The sequence below is a fragment of the Empidonax traillii genome, unplaced genomic scaffold (genome assembly GCF_003031625.1).
Source record: "Empidonax traillii isolate 1590-97213 ecotype Southwest subspecies unplaced genomic scaffold, ASM303162v1 scaffold25:size3598162, whole genome shotgun sequence".
NCBI classification, from domain to species: Eukaryota; Metazoa; Chordata; class Aves; order Passeriformes; family Tyrannidae; genus Empidonax; species Empidonax traillii.
In genome coordinates, this window is record NW_020955218.1 from 3,349,480 (window position 1) to 3,369,300 (window position 19,821).

The 19,821-nt window shown below is 43.1% G+C and overlaps 1 protein-coding gene across 1 annotated transcript in view; it reads left to right on the forward strand.

Moving 5' to 3' along the window:
- Positions 1-975: 975 nt before the first annotated feature.
- The window catches only part of NINJ2 (ninjurin 2), a 47,495-nt gene continuing 28,649 nt past the window's right edge, over positions 976-19,821 (forward strand). The window contains exon 1 of the mRNA XM_027906111.1: positions 976-1,087. Within this exon, the coding sequence (XP_027761912.1) occupies positions 1,061-1,087 (27 nt within the window). The 5' untranslated portion in view covers positions 976-1,060. The remainder of the gene's footprint in view (positions 1,088-19,821) is intronic.

Sequence of the window (19,821 nt, forward strand, 5' to 3'; positions counted from 1 at the left end):
ACTTGTAGAACTAAGCACTGGTGTTTTCACTGCAAAATGAGGCCTTTGGCTGGGAAGCATCAATGCAACAGGATTGTCTACTGACAGACTTGTCAGCGCTTTTAGGCAGGCTAGAGTATTAGAACATGCATTTGGCTGAACTGTTTAAACAGAGTATGTTACTTACCACAAATTTTCTATGCTACCGTAACTACAGAAATTCTCCTTCAAAAGCCAGACATGGCTAACTGATCTGCAGGTAGGATGGAGCAGCAGTTTCTCTAAAATCTAGAGAATTATTTCTGATTTTCCTGCCTGAGGAATCCCCTAATAATAGTAGCAACACATTTTTTTACACTGTGACTTGATTCTGGCTGCATACGTTTCCATTCCAGCGTCATTCATAGTTGTTTTCAACTTCAGCAAAAAGCAAGATTCAATTTCAGCTGAGACCAGACGTATCAAATTCAACTAAAAAAAAAAGTGTCGGGGAGGGGAATGGAAGGGCATTTTGGCTGGGGAGAAAAACGAGGGAAAGGGACTGTAAAAAGAGTGAAGTGCAAACTTTCTCTGAGATGTAACGCTACCTATCTTTGCTGTGGCCACCGCAAAAAGCAGGTACAGCTTTGTAGACCTCATCCCTTCAGCCCTTAGTTTTCCATCCTTACCCTCCGCTGTGCGCTGGCAGGAGAGGGAGAGATAGGGATGGCTGCTGTGGCTGCAGAGCCCATGCCAGGAACCTCTTGGTACACTGGCTGCATCACCACGTCCCTGCCCAAGTGAGCTCATGGGGCTCAGCTGGGCTCGCAGAGGTAGCACAGACGTGTAATGAGCACGAGTGTCATGGAAAGTCTAAGAGGGGCACTTGTTCCATGGGCTGCCAGGACAATGAAGAATTGGCGTGCCACCCCCGCTCTCGCCCCCTGGCCGATGCCAAGGCGGGCGGGCGGCCGCCGGCAGATGAATAGCAGGTCTGTTCCAGCAGCTGCGCGTCCTGGTCCAGTGGGGAGAGAGTCTCTGGGAGCACAGAGTTCTCCGCTCCCTGCTCCGTCTGCAGAGGAAGAGACCTGGGGGCAAAAGGATGGCCTCGGAAGGGGAGAACATTCAAGTGAGTCCATCGTGGGGAAATACCCACGGGAGGGAGAAGGGGGAGGGAAGATCCCCAGTTTGGGGGAAATATCCACTGCTCCTATCATTTGCTCCTCAGCTTTGACAGCCAATTTCCTTTGAAAACTCAGTTCTGCTTTTTTCCGCTGTTCCCCTTTGAAGAAAAACTAGTGGCAGGATCTCTGTTGCGTTCTGCCAAGAGCAGTTACAGGTCTTTCTCAAAAAGGAGTGGAGGTAAGAAGGGGAATATAACTAAAAAGAGATGCTTTTTGGGGAAGGAGGGGCAGCAGGGGAAGAAATTAGCCTTCAGCTCTCAGAAGGAGGCAGCACATACTCTACAAGCTGCAAAAATCTGATCTGCTCCTCATCTCACAAAGCCTTTCTCTGTTTGGCAGAAAGTGCTCTCAATCTGGAGAGGAGGAAAAGAAATAAATACAGCAAATACTGAGGGAGTGCAGAGGCCAGGATTTCCTATGTAGGGTTTATAGAGGAACACAACTTCTTGGTGAAGCTCTTTCAGTTCTCTGTCTTCCTATTCTGAGTGTTTGTGTTTTTTAAGAAGGGTGTTTCTTGTGCTCAGCATGTGTTCTCATAAAGGGCAACTACCCAAGGGTTTGGAAAAAAGAAACTGTTAGAGATGAAATGGAATCAAAAGCCCAGATCACAAGCACCTATCAAACCTGAGAAGTTCAAGTCCAGATCTGCACTTCAGACAACTGCGGAGAAGGGAAGAATACAAAGCACTGCCTAGGGCACAGCTTCCAGCCCTGAATAGGCTGGCATCAGTGTCCAAATTTTGCACCAATTTTTCTGTCTAGAATGGTCTCAGACATCCTTAGACTTGACAGGGGGCAAATCTGTCTGGGATCATGATTTTTATTTTTTTGGCCCATGTCAAAGAAATTAAAATGGAAAGATCTGTGCCCTTGGAAATAATCAGGAGAATTATCCTTAACTAGAAAGAAGGACTGTGACCCCCCCAAACCTGCAGAATGTATCTCCACTGAAAGATAAGGTGCAGAGTAGTTTTTGAAGACCTGGGAAAACTATGCTCAATAAGAGATATGATAAGTGAGGAAGGTGCACAAGTAGCTGTGAAGTTGGTAAATATGTGCTCTATTTGGGATTGAGAAAGAGAGAGCTAAGTCTTTCCTAGAACTAAATAATTAGGGGGGAAATATAGAAATCATCAAGCCAGGAAGGGGGGGGCAAAGAGGTCAAGAAAATGATGCTAAATAAAAAGTCAAACTAACTTCTTGTATACTAAATCATACACCCAATAGAAAGTTTCAGGTCTATCATGGATTTGAAATCCAGGTTTCAAAGATAAAAAAATCAGCTTCACTGATTAAAATCCTCATAAACTTCTGAAAAAATCCGGGGTTTAGGGTTTTCTCTTTCAACTTATCTTGAGGTTCAGCTAAGAGCCAAAAGCGATCCTCAGCAGCTCCAGTCTTTACAACACTCAAATAAGTAAGTCCAGAAGGTCAAAGGTTCCTTGAGTTGCAAAACTGGAAGGAGCATACCTGTTTCTAGAGCAGGAAGGGGTGAAGTGTTTCCATCCACCTCTACTCAGGTTGCCACAAGAGTAACCACACTAGATTTCCTTACAGGGAACCCACCAGGCAGTACAAAACAGAGGTGAATGCGCATAGATCCTCGCGTGCTTATAATACACAGTGCTAGCAGGGGAGGGAAAGAGTCTTACATACTGTGTCACATATGATGGATGCAACCCCTTCACCAAACTAACAGCAGTTTGGTTCAGGTTCCGAAGGATGTGAAGGCATAAGCTGTAAATGGACCAAGGACTCATCTGGTTTCAATCTGCCTTCTGAAAATCCACAAAGAAGCAGAGTTGAATCAGTGAGCATCGATGCTTATGATCTCGGAACACCAATCATGCGATTAACACATGAAAAGCAGGTGGCTTTTCCAAGACTCATTTATCAAGGAACAAAGAAAGTTGTGGGTACAAGGAGTCTCATGCATATCCTCACTATCACATGTAATTTGACTACAAGCCAGCCACTTTATTCCATAAATAAGACAGCCTGAGTGAGCCTTCTTTGAGCTGCTGGCTAAGCAGCCTGCCTGCATGGCAGCGATCTCCCCTTGCACGCTGACAACTCTCAAGTTTGCTCCTCAAAGCAGAGAAACCTTTTACCAACAGCATGCCTTTGGTAAGTGATTGATGTTGCACATAATCTTGTAGTATGGTAAGTTTGATTTGTGCCTTGGTAACCCTGATTTTTTTCTTGGTAACTTTGACTTGGTAGTTTTGAATCATTGTTCAGGCGTTTGGGCTGCACAGTAACAGAGTGAACATCGCCATTGAACTTTGCTAAGTCACACTTTTACAACATCATACTAAAAACACTTTCACAGATATCTCTGATGGTGTCTTGTTAAGGGATCCAGATCACCCATTCATGCCAAACTGGCATAGTTGCCAGGGTCTGAATCAGGATTCACAACACACAGCTGAGACAAGCAGAGGGTCCTGGCAATGATTTGACTTGACCAGTGAGAGGACTGATCAGTAGCAGAGAAAAAAAAAAAGTTTTTTAGTTGAAAGTACATTTAAAAGCCCCTTTTGGGTCCCTGCTCTGAGCAGTGAATGCAGAGCAGGTGTCTTCTTGGAAGTTTCCAGCTGTGGGTTTATGAAGAGTTTGTGGGAATGTGTACTGCATGCTCTGGGGTGGTAATATATGACTCAGTCCTCCTCAAAGAGCTCCTGGATGGAGTAGCAGGAAAAGTCATGAAAGTTAACCATGACACAATACAGAAGTAGGAATTTTTGTTTACAGGGAAAGGGTCATGCCCCTGAAATAGCTGCAGAGTACCTACAAGCATTTTTTATACGATATTTACATGGCCAGGCTAGACAGGTAACTACAGAATTAAAACACTGTGAACCCCTGGCCTCACACAGGAGAGAGCTGGAAAAGGCAATCAAGACTTAAGAAGGCTCTTAGGATGACTGGTCAGTCCCCAGCAATTTTTGCTTATTCTGAAGCATGAGAACAGGAGCTCACTCAGCAAAATTGAAAGCCTCTGTAACAGGAGACACTCCCTTATCCAGCGTGACATCAGCCTGTGGAATTTGCCATCTCCTGAAGCAGGTTAGAAGGTCAAATATTGGGGCAAGCATTGAGAAGAGGTCGGGAGGTCCAGTAACAATATTTACAGTTATGCAAGCTAAAAAAGGTACCTTCAAATCCCATAAGCCAATAGCAGGATAAAAATAAATATGCTTTTCAGTTCCCTAAAGGCAATGGCACAACTGCTGACCAGACTACAAGTGGTATTTGCGTTAGAGAAGTTATACACCAGCTCTCCCTAAATGAGACCCAGGGCTGCTTCTTAGCAGCAAGAGGTATCTCCCATTAATCCACTTTCTCCCTTACAAAAATTCTCTTGTTCTGTGTGTTTCAAAGAAGTCTTTTTTCCCATTCTGACTTCTAGGAAGACCAGTAAAACCTCAAACTGTGCACAGAGAGATCTTAAAAGGAAGTTGTGCTGAAATGGAAAAAAAGCCACATGGCTGTAGAGCAGCCTCACCAGATCTGTGCCAGCCAGTCAAAGTGCTAAGAAAATATGTAAACTGGAAGGAAAATATTTTAAGTAAAAATATCATTTTACTTATTAAAAGATGAAACTTTGACATTAATTAATTTGAATGATGCATTTTTCTCACCAGACATCTCTATCTGTGGTTTCCAAGTGAAACTTTCACCTTCCTCTATTAAACACCTGCCACTGATGAGCAGCCAGGCAGAGAGCAGCAGATGAGATACAACAGTACATCCTGAGATAGCTGGGATCAGCAAAATACGCTTGGGATAGAAACAAATAAAACTACCCAACAAGATCCCATCACCGCTTTCCTTTTACTTTGGGAAGCAAAAGTTGATAAATTAGAATAGAAGTGTGGCTTTGATTGAAACATTCTGGCTGATTTATCTGCACTTCTGTATGGTATTACTCCCAGTGACTCTTGGCTCCAACCCTTCTAGAGAGATTTGCAGTAGGAGAGAGAGAAGGAGGGAGCCACAGAGGACGATTCTTTTCAGCAGCAAAAGACCCGTTAAATCTGTTTAGCTGTGTACCTCAGCTGCTGCAGTTCATGATCTGGCATCTTAACACAACCCTGTTTCATTGGTGATTTAAGCCAACGTGCCAGACTTTGAATGGGAGCGACCGAGACAACATCCGCTCCACCACTCCCACCACAGCAGCAGTGACCAGGGGAAAGTCTGGACAGCTGAAATCAGTCACGCTCACACTTAGCCACAGCTAAGTCTGTCACAGCCCCAGATGGATATTGCAGAACAGAGCAAAGAGTGAGGCTGATATTAAGTAGTTTCACAGTTTTATCAGGTTTATATTTGCATTTTCTTATTTATGAAGGGGTGTTATGTTCTGTATGAACGGGATGTGCGCCGGATGAAATGTCATCCATGTTCGCTACATACTGTATGTTGTGTCTTTCTTTTTATAGTTTCTTACTCTTTGGATAAAAAAAAAAAAATTTACAATCCTCTGGGATAAGAAACAGAAGTAATACCTCACCATTTAAGGAATAATTCATACTTCAAAAGTAAAAAAGAGTAAACAGCTAAAATAATCATCCTGGAAAACAGACCCTGCACTGAAATTTTTTTGCAGAAGCTGCTTGTTGAATACCTTGAATGGAAAATACATCTGTGGAAATAAAGACAGGTTTGCAAGCAACTTGCAAGGAAAAAAGCCTTTAATAATTGCTGAGTTTACTTCCAGTGCTCAGTTTTTGACCAGATCTATAGCAGGCAGATTTTAGACAAGCTGATAAACAGAGTTATCTACAGGCATAACAGTGAGGACTCTTCCAAAATACCCACAAAACAGTTGGAAAGTCCCCCTTACCACTGTAAATCCCATCTCTCACATCCCACTTTCAGTGTAGACCTGATGAGGGGATACAGGGAGTGTGTTCACAACTAGGTTAGACTTTCAGTTTTTCGGGGTGTTTTTTGTGGCTTTAACTTGTGCTTCGAGGCTATGATGCACTTACAAGTTCCTGATTTGGGCATGTATTTGCCTGTTTCTGCAGCAACAGCCAGCTCATATTTTCTAGTGCTTTAGGACCTCTACTCTCCTTCAGTAATTTCCTAGAATGGTGGCACTCTCATATCCCCAGTGCAGCAATGTCCTTGCCCCAGTGGGCTTCAGTAATGTTATTTGAGTTCTGTAATTTGGGCTTGGATAGTCTGTACCAATAGAGAGAAAGAGCCTTTCAGGAAAAAAACCCTAAAGTGCATCAGAAAAATCCATTCCTGTGACACCCCAGTATGATCTGTGCGTCATCAAGAGTCTGAGGAGCTAATCTCAGTGTGTTTTTAACTAAACTAACCCAGCTACTACAGCCCTTCAAACAGGGTTCCACTCATCACTCCACCATCTGTGCTATTCGCTTGACCCTAGTAAAGCTGGTTCAGAGACCCAAGCTCAAAGAAAACGAATCACCGTTTGGCAGAGTTAAGGTTCTGGTTTGCTGTCCTGCAGTGGTTCCTGGGAAGACCAGACCATGCCAATGACTAGGACCTCATGGCCATGAGAGCATGTAGAGGCAACAGAACCTCTCCTTTCAGTGGCAGCCACCCCTCACTTCAGATTAGTAATCCCCAATCTGGGTATAGCCAGGGAAGGCCCAAACAGTAACAATGTTTGCTCCTGCTGCACAATTTCAGGCTGCTACTTGAGAGTAAAGCATTTACAGGGTTACCTAGAGGCTTGGGCAGAGAGATCCAGTGTGCCCTAGACGGTCAAAAGACAGTGTGAAATGGGTTCTCACACTTAGGAGCAAGAGTGATCCTATGCTTTTCTCCCCCATCTGCAGGGACTTGTAAGTCTGCGTAGCATTACCTGTGCTGCTCCCAGAAACCAGCAGCCCTCACAGTAGAAGACAGACAAGTGTGGCCTCAGCATGCTGAGAAGCAGCAGACTGTTTCTTACAGCCAGTGCTAATCAGTCCTTTGTTATATAGTCAGACGTGGCATTTCTCCTCTCCCCTATACATTCCTCCTGCCTGCTCTAGCCGGACACAAACAGCTTTCCCACTTAAGGTGAATGTTCACTTATGCCCTTTCCAAATATGGGGATAGTATTTTTCATCTTGAGGAACTGAACCCCAGGTTTTAAGGTATCTGGTGAAAGTGAGGCACATGTGGAGCAAAATATGCCCTTGGAGTTATTCCACGGAAATCAGCATCCTTACACCAGCGGTTGAGCTGGTCCCTCACACTCCACCTTGTTGAGGGGTGGTAAAAGACAAGTATCAAAGTCTTTCTGAGGAAGGGATCCCAGCCCTATGCTGTACACTGGACACATCTGACAACCACAGCACAGCCAGAGCTCAGGTCACAGCTGGGAGCAAGGCCCAGAAGGCTTAGGGTCTCCCTGTGTGGGTGGGACAGGGGTGAAGTGGCACAAGGGACCAAGGTGCCCTAACCCTGTGCAGCTGGTTGAGGGGTCACTCATGCCCCACTGAGAGCGACAGCAAGTCAGCATGGCTACACCCTGTTTGGAGGACAAGGTCAGCCAGTAGCCACACCAAACCACTCTGGGACGACTCTCCTGTTGACCCTGTGCTGCACCATCAGCTTGGCATGGCCTGCTCATCGGCCACCAGCGGGACTTCCTTTCTCCACCACCTCCTCCTCAGCCTCAGCCTTTAGGGGCACCATCTCTTGCCATGCCCCCGTTTCACACACTGAGACAGAGATAGATCTCACTCGCACCTTGCACATTTGAGAGCACAATGAGTGGGTTTTTAATGAGTAATCATAAACCTGGTCAGGTGGTGGAAACACACTGTTCCTCTGGCTGGCCAACAGCAAAACCTCCCACTGACACGTTTGTGAATGGGAGTCCTCTACAACATGAAATACCTGCTATACCACACCTAAATCGATTTTTGCACCTTTTGACAAGTATTTCTTCCCCTCAGCTTCATTCCAGCCTGTGCCTGAGAGCTGAACCATGCACCTGCTTCTCTCTGCTCTCAGCTGACACACAGCTACATCTCCGCTCATTTGGCTTCCACTTAAAACAGAAGCCTTCAGTCCAAGTCACCATTTCTCAGCTCCTGCTGTAAAATATGTATTAATGTGTTATGTTTCTCTTCTGAGAACCAAAAATGGGCAGTGGTGCAGGCATACAATAACCGCACACAGAATTGTGAGCTTCTCCAAGTACGAAAGGGCAAATGGGCATTTTCACTGCCTTTTCCCCATCCCTGGCTTGTGAGTCAAATGTTTATAAAACTGTCTCTGAGAAAAGGCAATACAAGAAATGAGCTCTACTGCTGTAATCTAGACTGCCTCAGGTATGTAAACACATAAGAGACATTTGAATTGGACACCAGAAAGATGGAAGAGCCCATGTGCAGATGCCGCAAGATTCACATCATCAGCTACCATACACCTTGACACACTCCTTTGAACTAGGCAAGCTATAATTCCTTGTCAAATTACATGAATCAGATATGTGACTCTGTAATTACAGCTGTGAAAACCATTATACTCAGGATCTTAGAACTTTCTAGCCAAAATAACCCTTGGGGAAGAAATTTCTCATGAAGCTGCCTGGGTCAAGGTTCAGTGAGTGCTGGAAATTCTTGGGGAATCCTGTTGGCAGGTTTAGAGAAATAAGAACAAGAAAATGAGATGATGTACTGGTTTGTGGATTGTTCAGGCTTCCTTTTTTTTTTTTTCTTAGTTTTCTACCTCAGTATTTATTCTTATTTGCTGGAGTTTTCTCTTGCAGTCATGTATCTCCAAATAATATTTTGTGAGATTTAAAAAAAAGGCCCAAATTCACCACAGACCTTCATTATGTGAGAAAAATAACTGCTCCTACTAATTAACAAGAGCCAAAGGGCAGCCAAGCATTATTGTAAAACAATCTATGTTTTACTGAAGGAATGTTTCTGCAGAAAATAACAGCACAGCAGTACTCTCCCAGGACTTGTGTGAGAACCAAGTTCTGCTGCCCCTAGTTCTCCAAGCATGTTATAAATATCACTGAATTTAATTTCACAATCTCCACGTGGAGCAAGAGGTGTTTTCCTGCCTATTTTAAGATATCAAGTCAAGGCAGGGACAGCTAAATGACCACTGATGTATCCAAGGACACACAGGTAGAAAGTGACAGAAGTAGGAAGAAAGGACTGAGCATCTCTGGATGGGTAGATTGCCATGGAGCAGCTGTGTGTTCTGTGGCTTCATCTCTGCTTCTTACTGGCTAAATTCTTAATCTCCATTATATTTTGAAGAAACCATTAAAGATTGTTTTAGTCATCAGAGACCACTCTGTTACTTCACAAAACGTAAAAAAGAGTGTTAACTGAAGCTGTCAATAAGAGATCACACACAATTCCTTCCCTGCTGAATGTTAACTTCAGCATCAATTTTGGAAACAGATCTCGACACACTTTGAAGGGTTCAGGCACACAGCTGTGTTTGCACCTCTTTCTTCGTGGAGCCAGAGTCATCCTCAACCACCTTGGTGTAGGACACAAACCCCAAAGCCAAAGTGAAACAAGCTAAACCATGTTACACATCAAATTCTGACTCAGAATGACCATAGAGGCTCTTGATGCAACTCTTCAACTTGAACTTTGCACCTCCTTCTGGTTGAATCAAGATGAAATGTTTCTGCATGTCCCTGTGTGATTTCAGGCTGTGGCCACACATTTTTTGCTGACTGAAGTTGAAGTGGGGAGGTTTGTCCTCATGCCCACCATCAATTATTATTACTGCCTCAGTGCAACTGCTCAAAGTAATCACTCTATCAAGACTGTCTAGGCTAAGAAACCTCCATTACTGAGTGTCTAAGCTAACCCAGATCATTGTGAAAGAACTTGTTTAGGGAATATGTCTGGAGAGAGACAGAAATAGCAGCTCCTTTAGGCAGGCCTTAATCCATCCTATTGCAATGGGATAACTACTTGGATTCTTGAATATTTCTTGGCTAGTTATCCTGTGATTATCAGAAGACTGTGAGATATACAGTCTGGGTTCTTCTTAACTTAGTTGCAAAAACCAAGGAGAACAACTATCAAATGCAAATACAATAAAAACTATTCCTGCATAACATAAGTACGCAGGGTTTTTTTTCATCTTTTGCCTTGACTGACAATCCATACTCATCAGAGAGACATCCATCAAAGGAACAATATGCTACAAGAAAATATAATATGCTGCTCTTTTCTTTGAGCAGAAACAGATTTGAACTCCATCTTCATCTTCATGTACCAGATTCTTGGGAGCTGACTCTGGACCAGTTCCTTAGCCAGCCCCCATTTTTGGCACGTGGTTGTGAAAAGGTTGCCGAAGGGGGTTGTGTCAAAGGGCTTTTACTTTGCTCTTAATGGCTCCACGTACAGTATGAAGGAATCTGAAGCGCTCACGAAATGTGGTTTCCCCTCTGGTGTTTGCTGTTCAGCTGGCTCAGCAGCTCAACCATTTAAAACCATTGTGAGTGGATTTAGCACTTGTGAAATAATGCTGGTCTATTCACACCCAGAGAGGGATGGGCAAAGTCCACCAGTACAACAAAAGCCCCTCTTACCTCCTTCTCACATGAGGAGCCAGGGTGCAATGGATTTTGAGGGAGAAAACTACTTATACACAGGTGCAGCCCCACAGATCTTGCAGGCAAGAGTTATGGGCCTACCAAAACTAAAAAAGCTAATATGCACTCAGAGGAAGCAATGTCTTCAGCATCCCAGAAATAGGGGGGGGGGGAAGAAGAAAAAACCCCAACAAAATAAGTGCATCGAAAAAAATTTATCTGAGTATAGGGAGCCAATCATGAAGGAGAGAAAAAAAAAAGAGGAGCACAGTCCAAGAAGAGAAGCCAAATGTGGAGAACAGATATAGAGAACTGAGAGCTCTGCAGGTCTCTGTCCCCAGAACCCAGAGAAGATGGAGCTCTACTAAGTATAGCAAGAGGTGTTTTTTGTCTCTGAGCTGATCTAATGCTCAGCTGTTCTGCTGAGACCATGAAAACAAGGAGATAACTAAAGCCATCTCTGATGTGGACAGCGTTGCAAGCAGCACGCTGTAGATCTGTACCTTTGTGTGCAGATTTGAACTCGGGACCAAGCTCAGACAGGCAGCTCAAGAGCAGATGGCAACAGATCTCGGTAGCTACCAATTTAATTAGTTTTTGGTTAGTGATGTTGAGTTGAGTAACCCTCTGATTCATTTCCAATCCCGTCTGCACTACCTTCAGCCAGAAGCCTTCAGCCATCACTCTGAGTTACTGAACTGGATCAGTCTTAAGGTGGTCACTTTTTTGGGCCATGGCAAAATGGCATCCATTTTAGGGGTCCCCGGGTGGGGGAATGGGGTCAGGATTGGGCTGCAGGCCAGCGTGCTGGGGAACTCAGGTGTTTATGGCCAGGGTGGAGCAGGGTCATGCTAAAGGGCTTCCTCTTGCCTCACTCACACCACGTACAAACAGGGACATTAACTCTCCTGTGGGAGCAACTGGCTCAGATGCTTGGCCAGCTGCAGGGAAGGGTGTCCCTGTAGTCACCAACAGCAAAGAATAGCTGAAAAATAAAAAGATGGGTCGCTCTGTGGCTGCAGATGATAACAGTACATTCCTCTTTATTCTGATCCAAAAGCAATTTTTTTCTTCCTTTGTTCCCCTCCCTGTTTTTTCCTATCTGATGAGAACTTGTTTCTCAGCTATGAGCCCAGTCAGTCTGTTACTGGTGTGCCTAACATCATTTTTGTATTCCTCCCATTTTTTTTGTTTTACATATTATCAAATGACTTATGAAAAGTGAAGTTCAGCCAACTGAACCTCAAAAGAGTTATGTAAGAGCAAGTAGCACTGAGATTTACCACAAACCCTGTACATTAAACATGTGTGTCCATGGATTGATAAATCTGTTCATGAAATACATGGCGTGTATATACTGATGCAAATTTGGCTGGAGGATACTGTTCCCAGTGGCCATCCTTACATCAGAAGACACTGTCTCTAGTCATATTCTTGACCTCTCTGAAAATTGAGGGACAGTATTTAGACAAGTAACTCCTCCAGCTCTATCAGTCGATTCCATACAGATGATACATTTGTACCCTGCACTCTGACAAAGTACTTCTTTGCTTGTTATCATCTGCTCAGTGGGTGTAATTGTAATGCTGATTCAGCAGAAATGAGAGCAATTCTTGTGGGAAGTTTGTGTCAGGACCAGCAAAATACACAGGCTAAGAGAAGGCTGTGATTTGCTGATCACAATCTGTGTGTAGAAAGATTTTTTCTCCTTCTGGTGCATTGTGAAGGGCAGGTAGGACTCTGTGACTCCTCCTGGTTGGGCTGCAGATAATATTTTGTGGACCCAAAATTGTGGGAATATTGTATCTGTTACAAAGCAGCATTCAGTCTCCCTTTTGCCCAAGGCACACATATTACAGACACAATCAACCCTAACGTGTTAACACATGTGAGCAGAAGGAAATTCACATTCTGTACTCAAGTGCTGCAGGAGCTGAGATGTTGGGATGATGCATGAAATTGAGGTAGGGAGGGCAGAAGACAGATTACAGGGTAAAAGGTCTTCAAAAGGCCCAAAGAAAACAAGACTATTTGTTGCCAGGGTCAAGAAGTGAGTGAAACAATTGTAACAATTACACTAAATATTTATCTCCCTCTCAGGTAGATATTTATTAATATATATTAATATATATAATAAATATATATTAAGAGTCACTGGTCATGATAATCATATTATCAGACAGAAAGAAGTTTCTTTTGCCCACCTTCTCTGGTCATGCCAGCAGCAGCATTAAGCAGAGTATCAGGGTGCCCAAAAAGAATATGAGAAAGTGTGAATAAGAAAAAACAGAGGCAGACTGGCATTTCTTTTTGTTGGGTTTTGTTTTGTTTTGAGAAAAGGGGGGGAAAAAAAGGCTGTAGTGAGCACACAGAAAATTATCACAAAACCCCATAACTACACATGCACGACATGTAGTTGTGCAACAGTAAAACTGAGGTGCTCCAACAGGGCTGACCTCTGCTGGGGGAGGCAGAAACCAAGAAAGAAGCATGATCAGAAGTGAATAAACTATAGGGATAAACTTCTCTGTCACTTTGTGCTGGGTACCTGTAAGTGTTTCAATGCACAACTAAAACTGGGAGCTTATATGAGCTATTTCTCTGAGCTCATGCCAAGTAAAGACCATCACAACTGCCCTCCAAACGCAGGCATCCAGTGCCTAGTCTGCCCCACGCAGTCCAGGGTTTCTCTCCCCCGTCCCTAACTCTTTCATCCCTCCTCAAACATTCAGGAGTTTTTTTGGACCCAGCTTTTTGGCTATCTCTTTGTAAGAACCCAGCTCTGGTACACAACGCTTACTGAGTGAACCCCACTTGAAATCTGGGGCATTTGTTCTGCATCAGTGGTTCCCACTTCTTTTGTCCCTTGATCATCTTGAAGGGAGAAACTACAGGTTAAACACCAGATACAGTGACAAAGGAACTATAAGAAACTACAGTTCCTGAAAGATTTTGTTTCCCACACTAGAAATTTAACATGCTGGATGGCTGAATGGGAACGTCTTCTTCAGAACAAGACTATATTTGTAGAATCTGGGCATTCAGTTGTCAGAGAAATGGTTACTCTGCTTTATCCTCCTCCCATTCCTATTCTGGCCTTGAGGTATCTGCTTCCCCAATAGAGTCTCCTAGGAAGGCCTCATTTGCTACACCCCTTCCCAAAGGTCTCTCAAAGCAACATCTACTCAGGAGATCTCTGAAAAACACAATTGTCACTAAGGGGATTTGGACTTCCCTTTAATTTCTGCCATGCTGTACTATAGCTCCTCATTATAAAGTTAGCTCTTAAAGGTTCTTTGTCTCTGCAGGGTTGAAAGTTGCTGACTGAATGTCCGGGCCCAATTTTCCTCCAGTCTTCCTTTAACTGGCCATTCTCAGCTATGCAAAGTGTTTGCATAATGCTACAAGATCATTCAATCTTATTTTACATTTTGAACCTGCTTTGCAAAGGGGTTAATGAGAAAACAAAACTCAACCTGAATAATAAGTCACCAGGAGAAAATACTACCCTAATCCTTTAATATAGAGCCTGAACAGCAGTTCTTTTCACAGAGGGAAGAGGGCTGACGTTTTTTCTAATCTGAGAATGTAATTCCCAGGGACAGTGTATGAGAAAAGAGCAGTAATCTACAGAACACCCAGGAACAGTTGTTGAAAGATTCCCAGGGTGTTACTTTTGGCAGGACATCATGTTCCAATAAAACCCACTGAAAACACTAGCCTAACAACAACAATAATAATATTTTACACAGATGAAGTGTCTTTTATCTGAGGGTCACAAAAGGCTTCTGCAAATGATGAACGAGCTCCTTGAGGAAGGTTAAATGCAATCGATGATCTGTAGATGTTGCCACTGATTCACTGATTTAGAAAATAGGTTACTGTGTACAGAGTGTTAGAGGGTACAGAGAAAAGAGTTCACATGTACAGACAAGTTGGGAGCATTCCTTATGGTGAACATAGACACTGTAAGACATTTTTTAACGTTTTCAGTAAACCAACAGCTGACATTCCACATACACAGTTAGAGCACCTGTACACAAATCAGGTAAGCAGAGATTACACTGTGCAAATACACAAAGTACTGGCTGAGTTCATTCACAGATACTTGACTCTAATGTGAAATTCCATATACCATGCTTCAATTCCTTCTTGGCATGCTCTTGTATTTTTTCTGAGACTAGTCTGAACTTTAAAAAAAATATATAACCATATATTAGTATATGAAAAATTATGGAGTAGAAGTAAGAGACTGGTGTAGGCTGCTTATGAGCTGCTGGAAGTTTTCGATCTTTTTGACTTTGTACTATGAGCCCATTCCTGCAGGGGAACAACTCCACAGGGTGGTTACCTTTCACAAAACCTGAAGTTCTGCATCACTCTGGGCCACATACAAATCTCAGGCTATATTTCATATACCATACTGTGAAGATGTTGCTTGTGGTGTTACAGTGGCAAAAGTTACACTGGAAATACAGCTTCTACTGCATCATTACCAGCTTTTATGGCTGAATTGGATTGCTTACAACTTTCTGGCACAAGTATATCATCAAATGTTGTTACCCTGACCTTACCTAAGTGACCTTAAGAGGACAACACATATTGAGATAAGTGGTTCCTTTCCTCAGGGTCTCTCAGTCTACACTTCACATGAGGATCACATCTTTATTTCCCAGCCCAGCACTCTCCTCAGACAGCAGAAGCTGTTGAGAAGTGATTGTCTGTGTCTGGAGCACACAGACAGCTGAAATTCCTACTCACTGTTCACATGGAGGGAATTATGTGAAACAAGTCATGTTTCCTCTGTGTCATAAGGATAAAAACAATAGCAACAGAGGTTCAGTCAAGTCACCCCTGGTCTAAGGCAGTGACTAACAACCAGAAAGATTAGATATCACAATGATCTAATAGCCTGCTGCTCCCCAAAAGGGGGAAGCCCTGCTCCGCTTCAGCCTATGACCCTTTGCTCCCTCCTTATCTCCTGCTCACAAAGACACATCCCACCTTGTCCTTCTGCTGGGATTTGTCAAACCCTTCTCACAGACAATTCAGCTCATTAAAGGTAGAGAAAATGGTCTTTTTAAAAAAAAAAATTAGCTTAGCCTAATGAGCTGGATTGTCTCAGAACAGGGTCTCAGGGAAGCCAGAATGCAAGAGAGCAAAAGACTCATGGCAGGAGCATTTGTTCTGGACTCTCAGATATAACTAAGAGTCCAGAGCAAATGAGCACACCCATAGCTACAAGGTGTGACCCTCAGAGCCATGTAGAAGATGCTCTATTGATGGTAGTTTCACTTTTTCTTATAGGTGACCATAGCTACTTTCTGAGATAATTCAGTCAAGTCAGGAAGGGGATTAGGAGAATAATTGGTGCAATTCAGAAGTCGTATTTGGCCACAAACGCAGAAGAGAGAATAATTCTGGCCTCTAAGAGCTGTACCATACAATACCACAAAAGAATGAAGAGGGGCAATTAGAACTGATGACACACAACTGGAATAGCTTTTATGGGTTGAACACACCATGATGGCAAGGCATCACAGCCACTAAGAGCTGCATAATGCTTTACTCACTATCAGATATATCCACATGGCTTCCCTCTGGCTTGAAGCAGCATCTATCACTAGGCCAAAACATACAGAAGCTCACCAAGCACCATGAGTCACTGCAGCATTCAAGTCCATTTTCTCTGACCAATTTTGCTTGCCCTAGGCCTGGAGGGTACCTTGTCAGAATCCTAAAAGAAGCTTCAGTGCCATCACTACTGGTGCTCCCCCTCCCCAACAGCGTGTGCACTTGTTCCTTTTGGCACTCAGTTTCTGTCCAGTGATGAGAGATGTGTAACTGCTATTGTTAGACACAGGTTAAAAGCTTACAAACTGGTCTCACCAGCTGTATTTGGAAGCCAACTCCTGAGAAAGTCAACTGCGCCCATCTTTTCAGATTTTGGTTTTGAACAGCCCTGTAGTTACGGTCAGAGATTAGAGAGATTTTTGTGGTGTTAAAACAATGTTTTGGAATTGCCCGTCCAGCCATCTGCCCTCAAAACTTAGCAGATGACTCACCAGCACTCACCTCCATTTGTTATTGAGTTAAAACTTTTATCTCCTCTGCTTCTTGTGAAGTTCCACTCTGTATCTTTTCAGAAGCAGAGCCTGTTCTAATATGAAAGAACAAACAACGTGGGAAGTGCAATTCAGAGCTGAAGTTTTCCAAAGCTCTCATGCTAAATTCTGGCTGAGCTAACGCAAACGTATTCATAGAGGCACTTGCACACATAAATCACAGATTGCTTACATCTGGCACACACAAAGAGCACACTACTTGGCACACTGTTTAAATGTGCTGCAACTACTGGACTGCATCAGGCCTGCAGATTATTCTGGAGAAGTTCCTTTGTAGTCAGAAGACACAAAACCTTACTGAGCATTTTGCTGATATTCTTTATGCATCAGGCTCACTGTTGCCTACCATTTCCTAATGAAGGCTTCTGCAGCCTTGCATCTGTGGGATTGCCAAAAGAGGTGCTTTTCACTCTTGGGAAGTAGAAAAGGTATCTCCATATCCCAGATGTTATTTGTTTACCTTGCACAGGTTTGAAGCAGTGCTTACAAGTGATCACGATTCGGCCAAGCTTCAGTGTCAGCTAAAGCAGCTATCTAAAGCAGCAAGTACCATTTGCTTATCTATTCAGCCCCAAATATAAAAGGTATACCCAGGGAAACTGAAGCTAAAAAAAACCAATCTGGTGCCACACCCAGATTACCCCTACTACCTTGAACCAGAATAAGTGCATATCAAGTGAATTTTTCAGAGTAGTTTGTGAAAAATTCCTTAGTCAGTACAGCATCGATCATAGCTCTTTCAACTATAATTCTTTTCCCCTGCAAGTTGGTCAGATTCCTTCTGGGTCCTAAATGATAGCTTTTGAGAAAGGGTTATTTATTTTATTCTTAACCTGTAAATCTCCAATCTGGTCACAATTGCTTTTGAGTTATGCAAGCCCAAATCTGTACTTCTTTCATAACTGTCTACCATGGTAACAAAGAGGGCAGCACCATGTCTAGTCCCTCAAGCCCTGTACTTGTGCCAAAGATAACCAGTTATACTGACATAATTAATTTTGATGCATTAATAGCACAACAGCTTTTGTCTTCAGCAGCCAGAATATTTGCCAGGAGAATTCAGCAAACATAATTTAACAAAGTCCTTTCCTCTGTTAAGAGGAAGAACCATCTCTGAGTTTAGAGAACAGGGGATGAATCTTCCTTTAGGGATTAATCATCACTTTGTAACTCCTGCAAAAATTCACACTCCAGGCTCTGATTTAGTTGTATACAATAACTGTGGCTTGCTAATTAAGAAAAACATACGTATTAGCCTTCTTCTTTTAGTTTTCTAAACTGCTGATTTAAAACTTCTCTCAGTGTGAGAAGCATTTCTAAATATCCAAAGTGCGATGTAGCAAGGACGTTTGCATCTCCGGCCAAATCCACAAAGGCACGATTTACATTCAATACCTCCACCTATAATCTGGAGGACATCTGGAACTCTTCAAATCCAACCTCCACTCTAAAAGAAAAGGACTTCTTCCCATGGTTACAAAGCAGATTCACATTTTTACTCTATTTGTTGTCACTGAGGGGGCTTTAGTTTGTAATTATAAATTCCCTTCTCTGACTTGTATATGAGACAAAGCAAGAAGTATTCCAGAGACACATGAAGCTGGCACTTCCAAGGCCTTTCTGAACTCTTTTAAAATTTTGTCCTGGACTTTCACTTGAGTTCCTAACAAGTACCCTGCTTTTCAGTTCACGTGGGTTTTCTGCAAATATCGAGACACACTCTAGTTATTGTGAACTGAGATGAAAATGGTTTCTCCATTATCATGTCTTAAGACAGACAAAAGAAGTATTTCACTTTCTAACTCCAAAATAGACTTCAATGAGTCCTACTTATTATCAGTCCTAATAAGGCTACTCTTACAGTAGAAAGAAGATAATTTACAAAGGTCAGTCTAGCAAATCTCCTGGATACTAGTCTAGTCCCTGAATACTGCATGGATGGGGTGATAGCTCATCTTCGCTTGATTAAGACAACGTTTCTTCAATAACTTGTTATTAAGAAATATGTCATTAACTTTGACTTTAGTACTCTGTAGAAATTTGTTATTTTCCTGATTCCCTTCAGCCTGAACTGGATTTGACAGCAGTTCTGAATTATGAAATTTGATGCCAACTTTGACTCAGTTGCACCAAAAGCCTTTCGCTTCCCCCAAAACTTTGTTCAGTCCTTTATGCCACCAAGACTTGCTAATCCCTTTTTACTTGCAGAAAAAAAAAAAAAAGAAAAAGAAAAAATTAAAAGCACACACGATCACTGGCAGTACCAATCCAAAGCTTTCAAGAAAACTTGGCAGCATGGAAAACATACAGAGATGCTGAGTAAGAGGAGATGGATGATAAGCCTGGAGGCAGTGGCAGCATGGGCACGGGAGCACAGCACGAGCAGGGGCAGGCCTGGAGGCAGCCATTAGGCAAATCAGGCACATGCAGCCATGTCCCCATCATGAGGGGTTCCACAGGGAGCCACGTGACGCTCTTCTGATTGACTTTGATGAAGGGATGCTGAAAGTAGATAGTTACGTCATTTCAGCTGGGACGTCCTTGAGACACAGTAAACATCCACAGAGGAATGGTCGGCTCCTCCTGTGTCCTCAGTGTCAAGACGCGATAACTCGCTGGCTGCAAACTCGTTCTAAAGATGATTGTGGTATGTAGGGGCGACGGGGGGGGGAAATAGTGGTGGGGCAGTAGCAGCTTCACTACTCAGGGACTTTCAAATGCATCTGTAAGACCTGCACATTGCATAACCTCCTGCCACGGTAGTAGAAATGGTTTGGGGGGGACTTTGGAATGGAAAGAAGTGGACAGAATGAAAACCATTTGTACTGGACACTACTATTAGATTTCATTATGGTCTGTCTTTCTCTGGGATCCTGGATTCCCAAAGGAAAAGAATTTCCAGGAAGGTCCTTTGTGTGCATTTCTCCAGGTAGCTGCAATAACTTCTTTCATATGGAGATGTCATTTTCACAAGGTAGTGATTTCTCAGTTA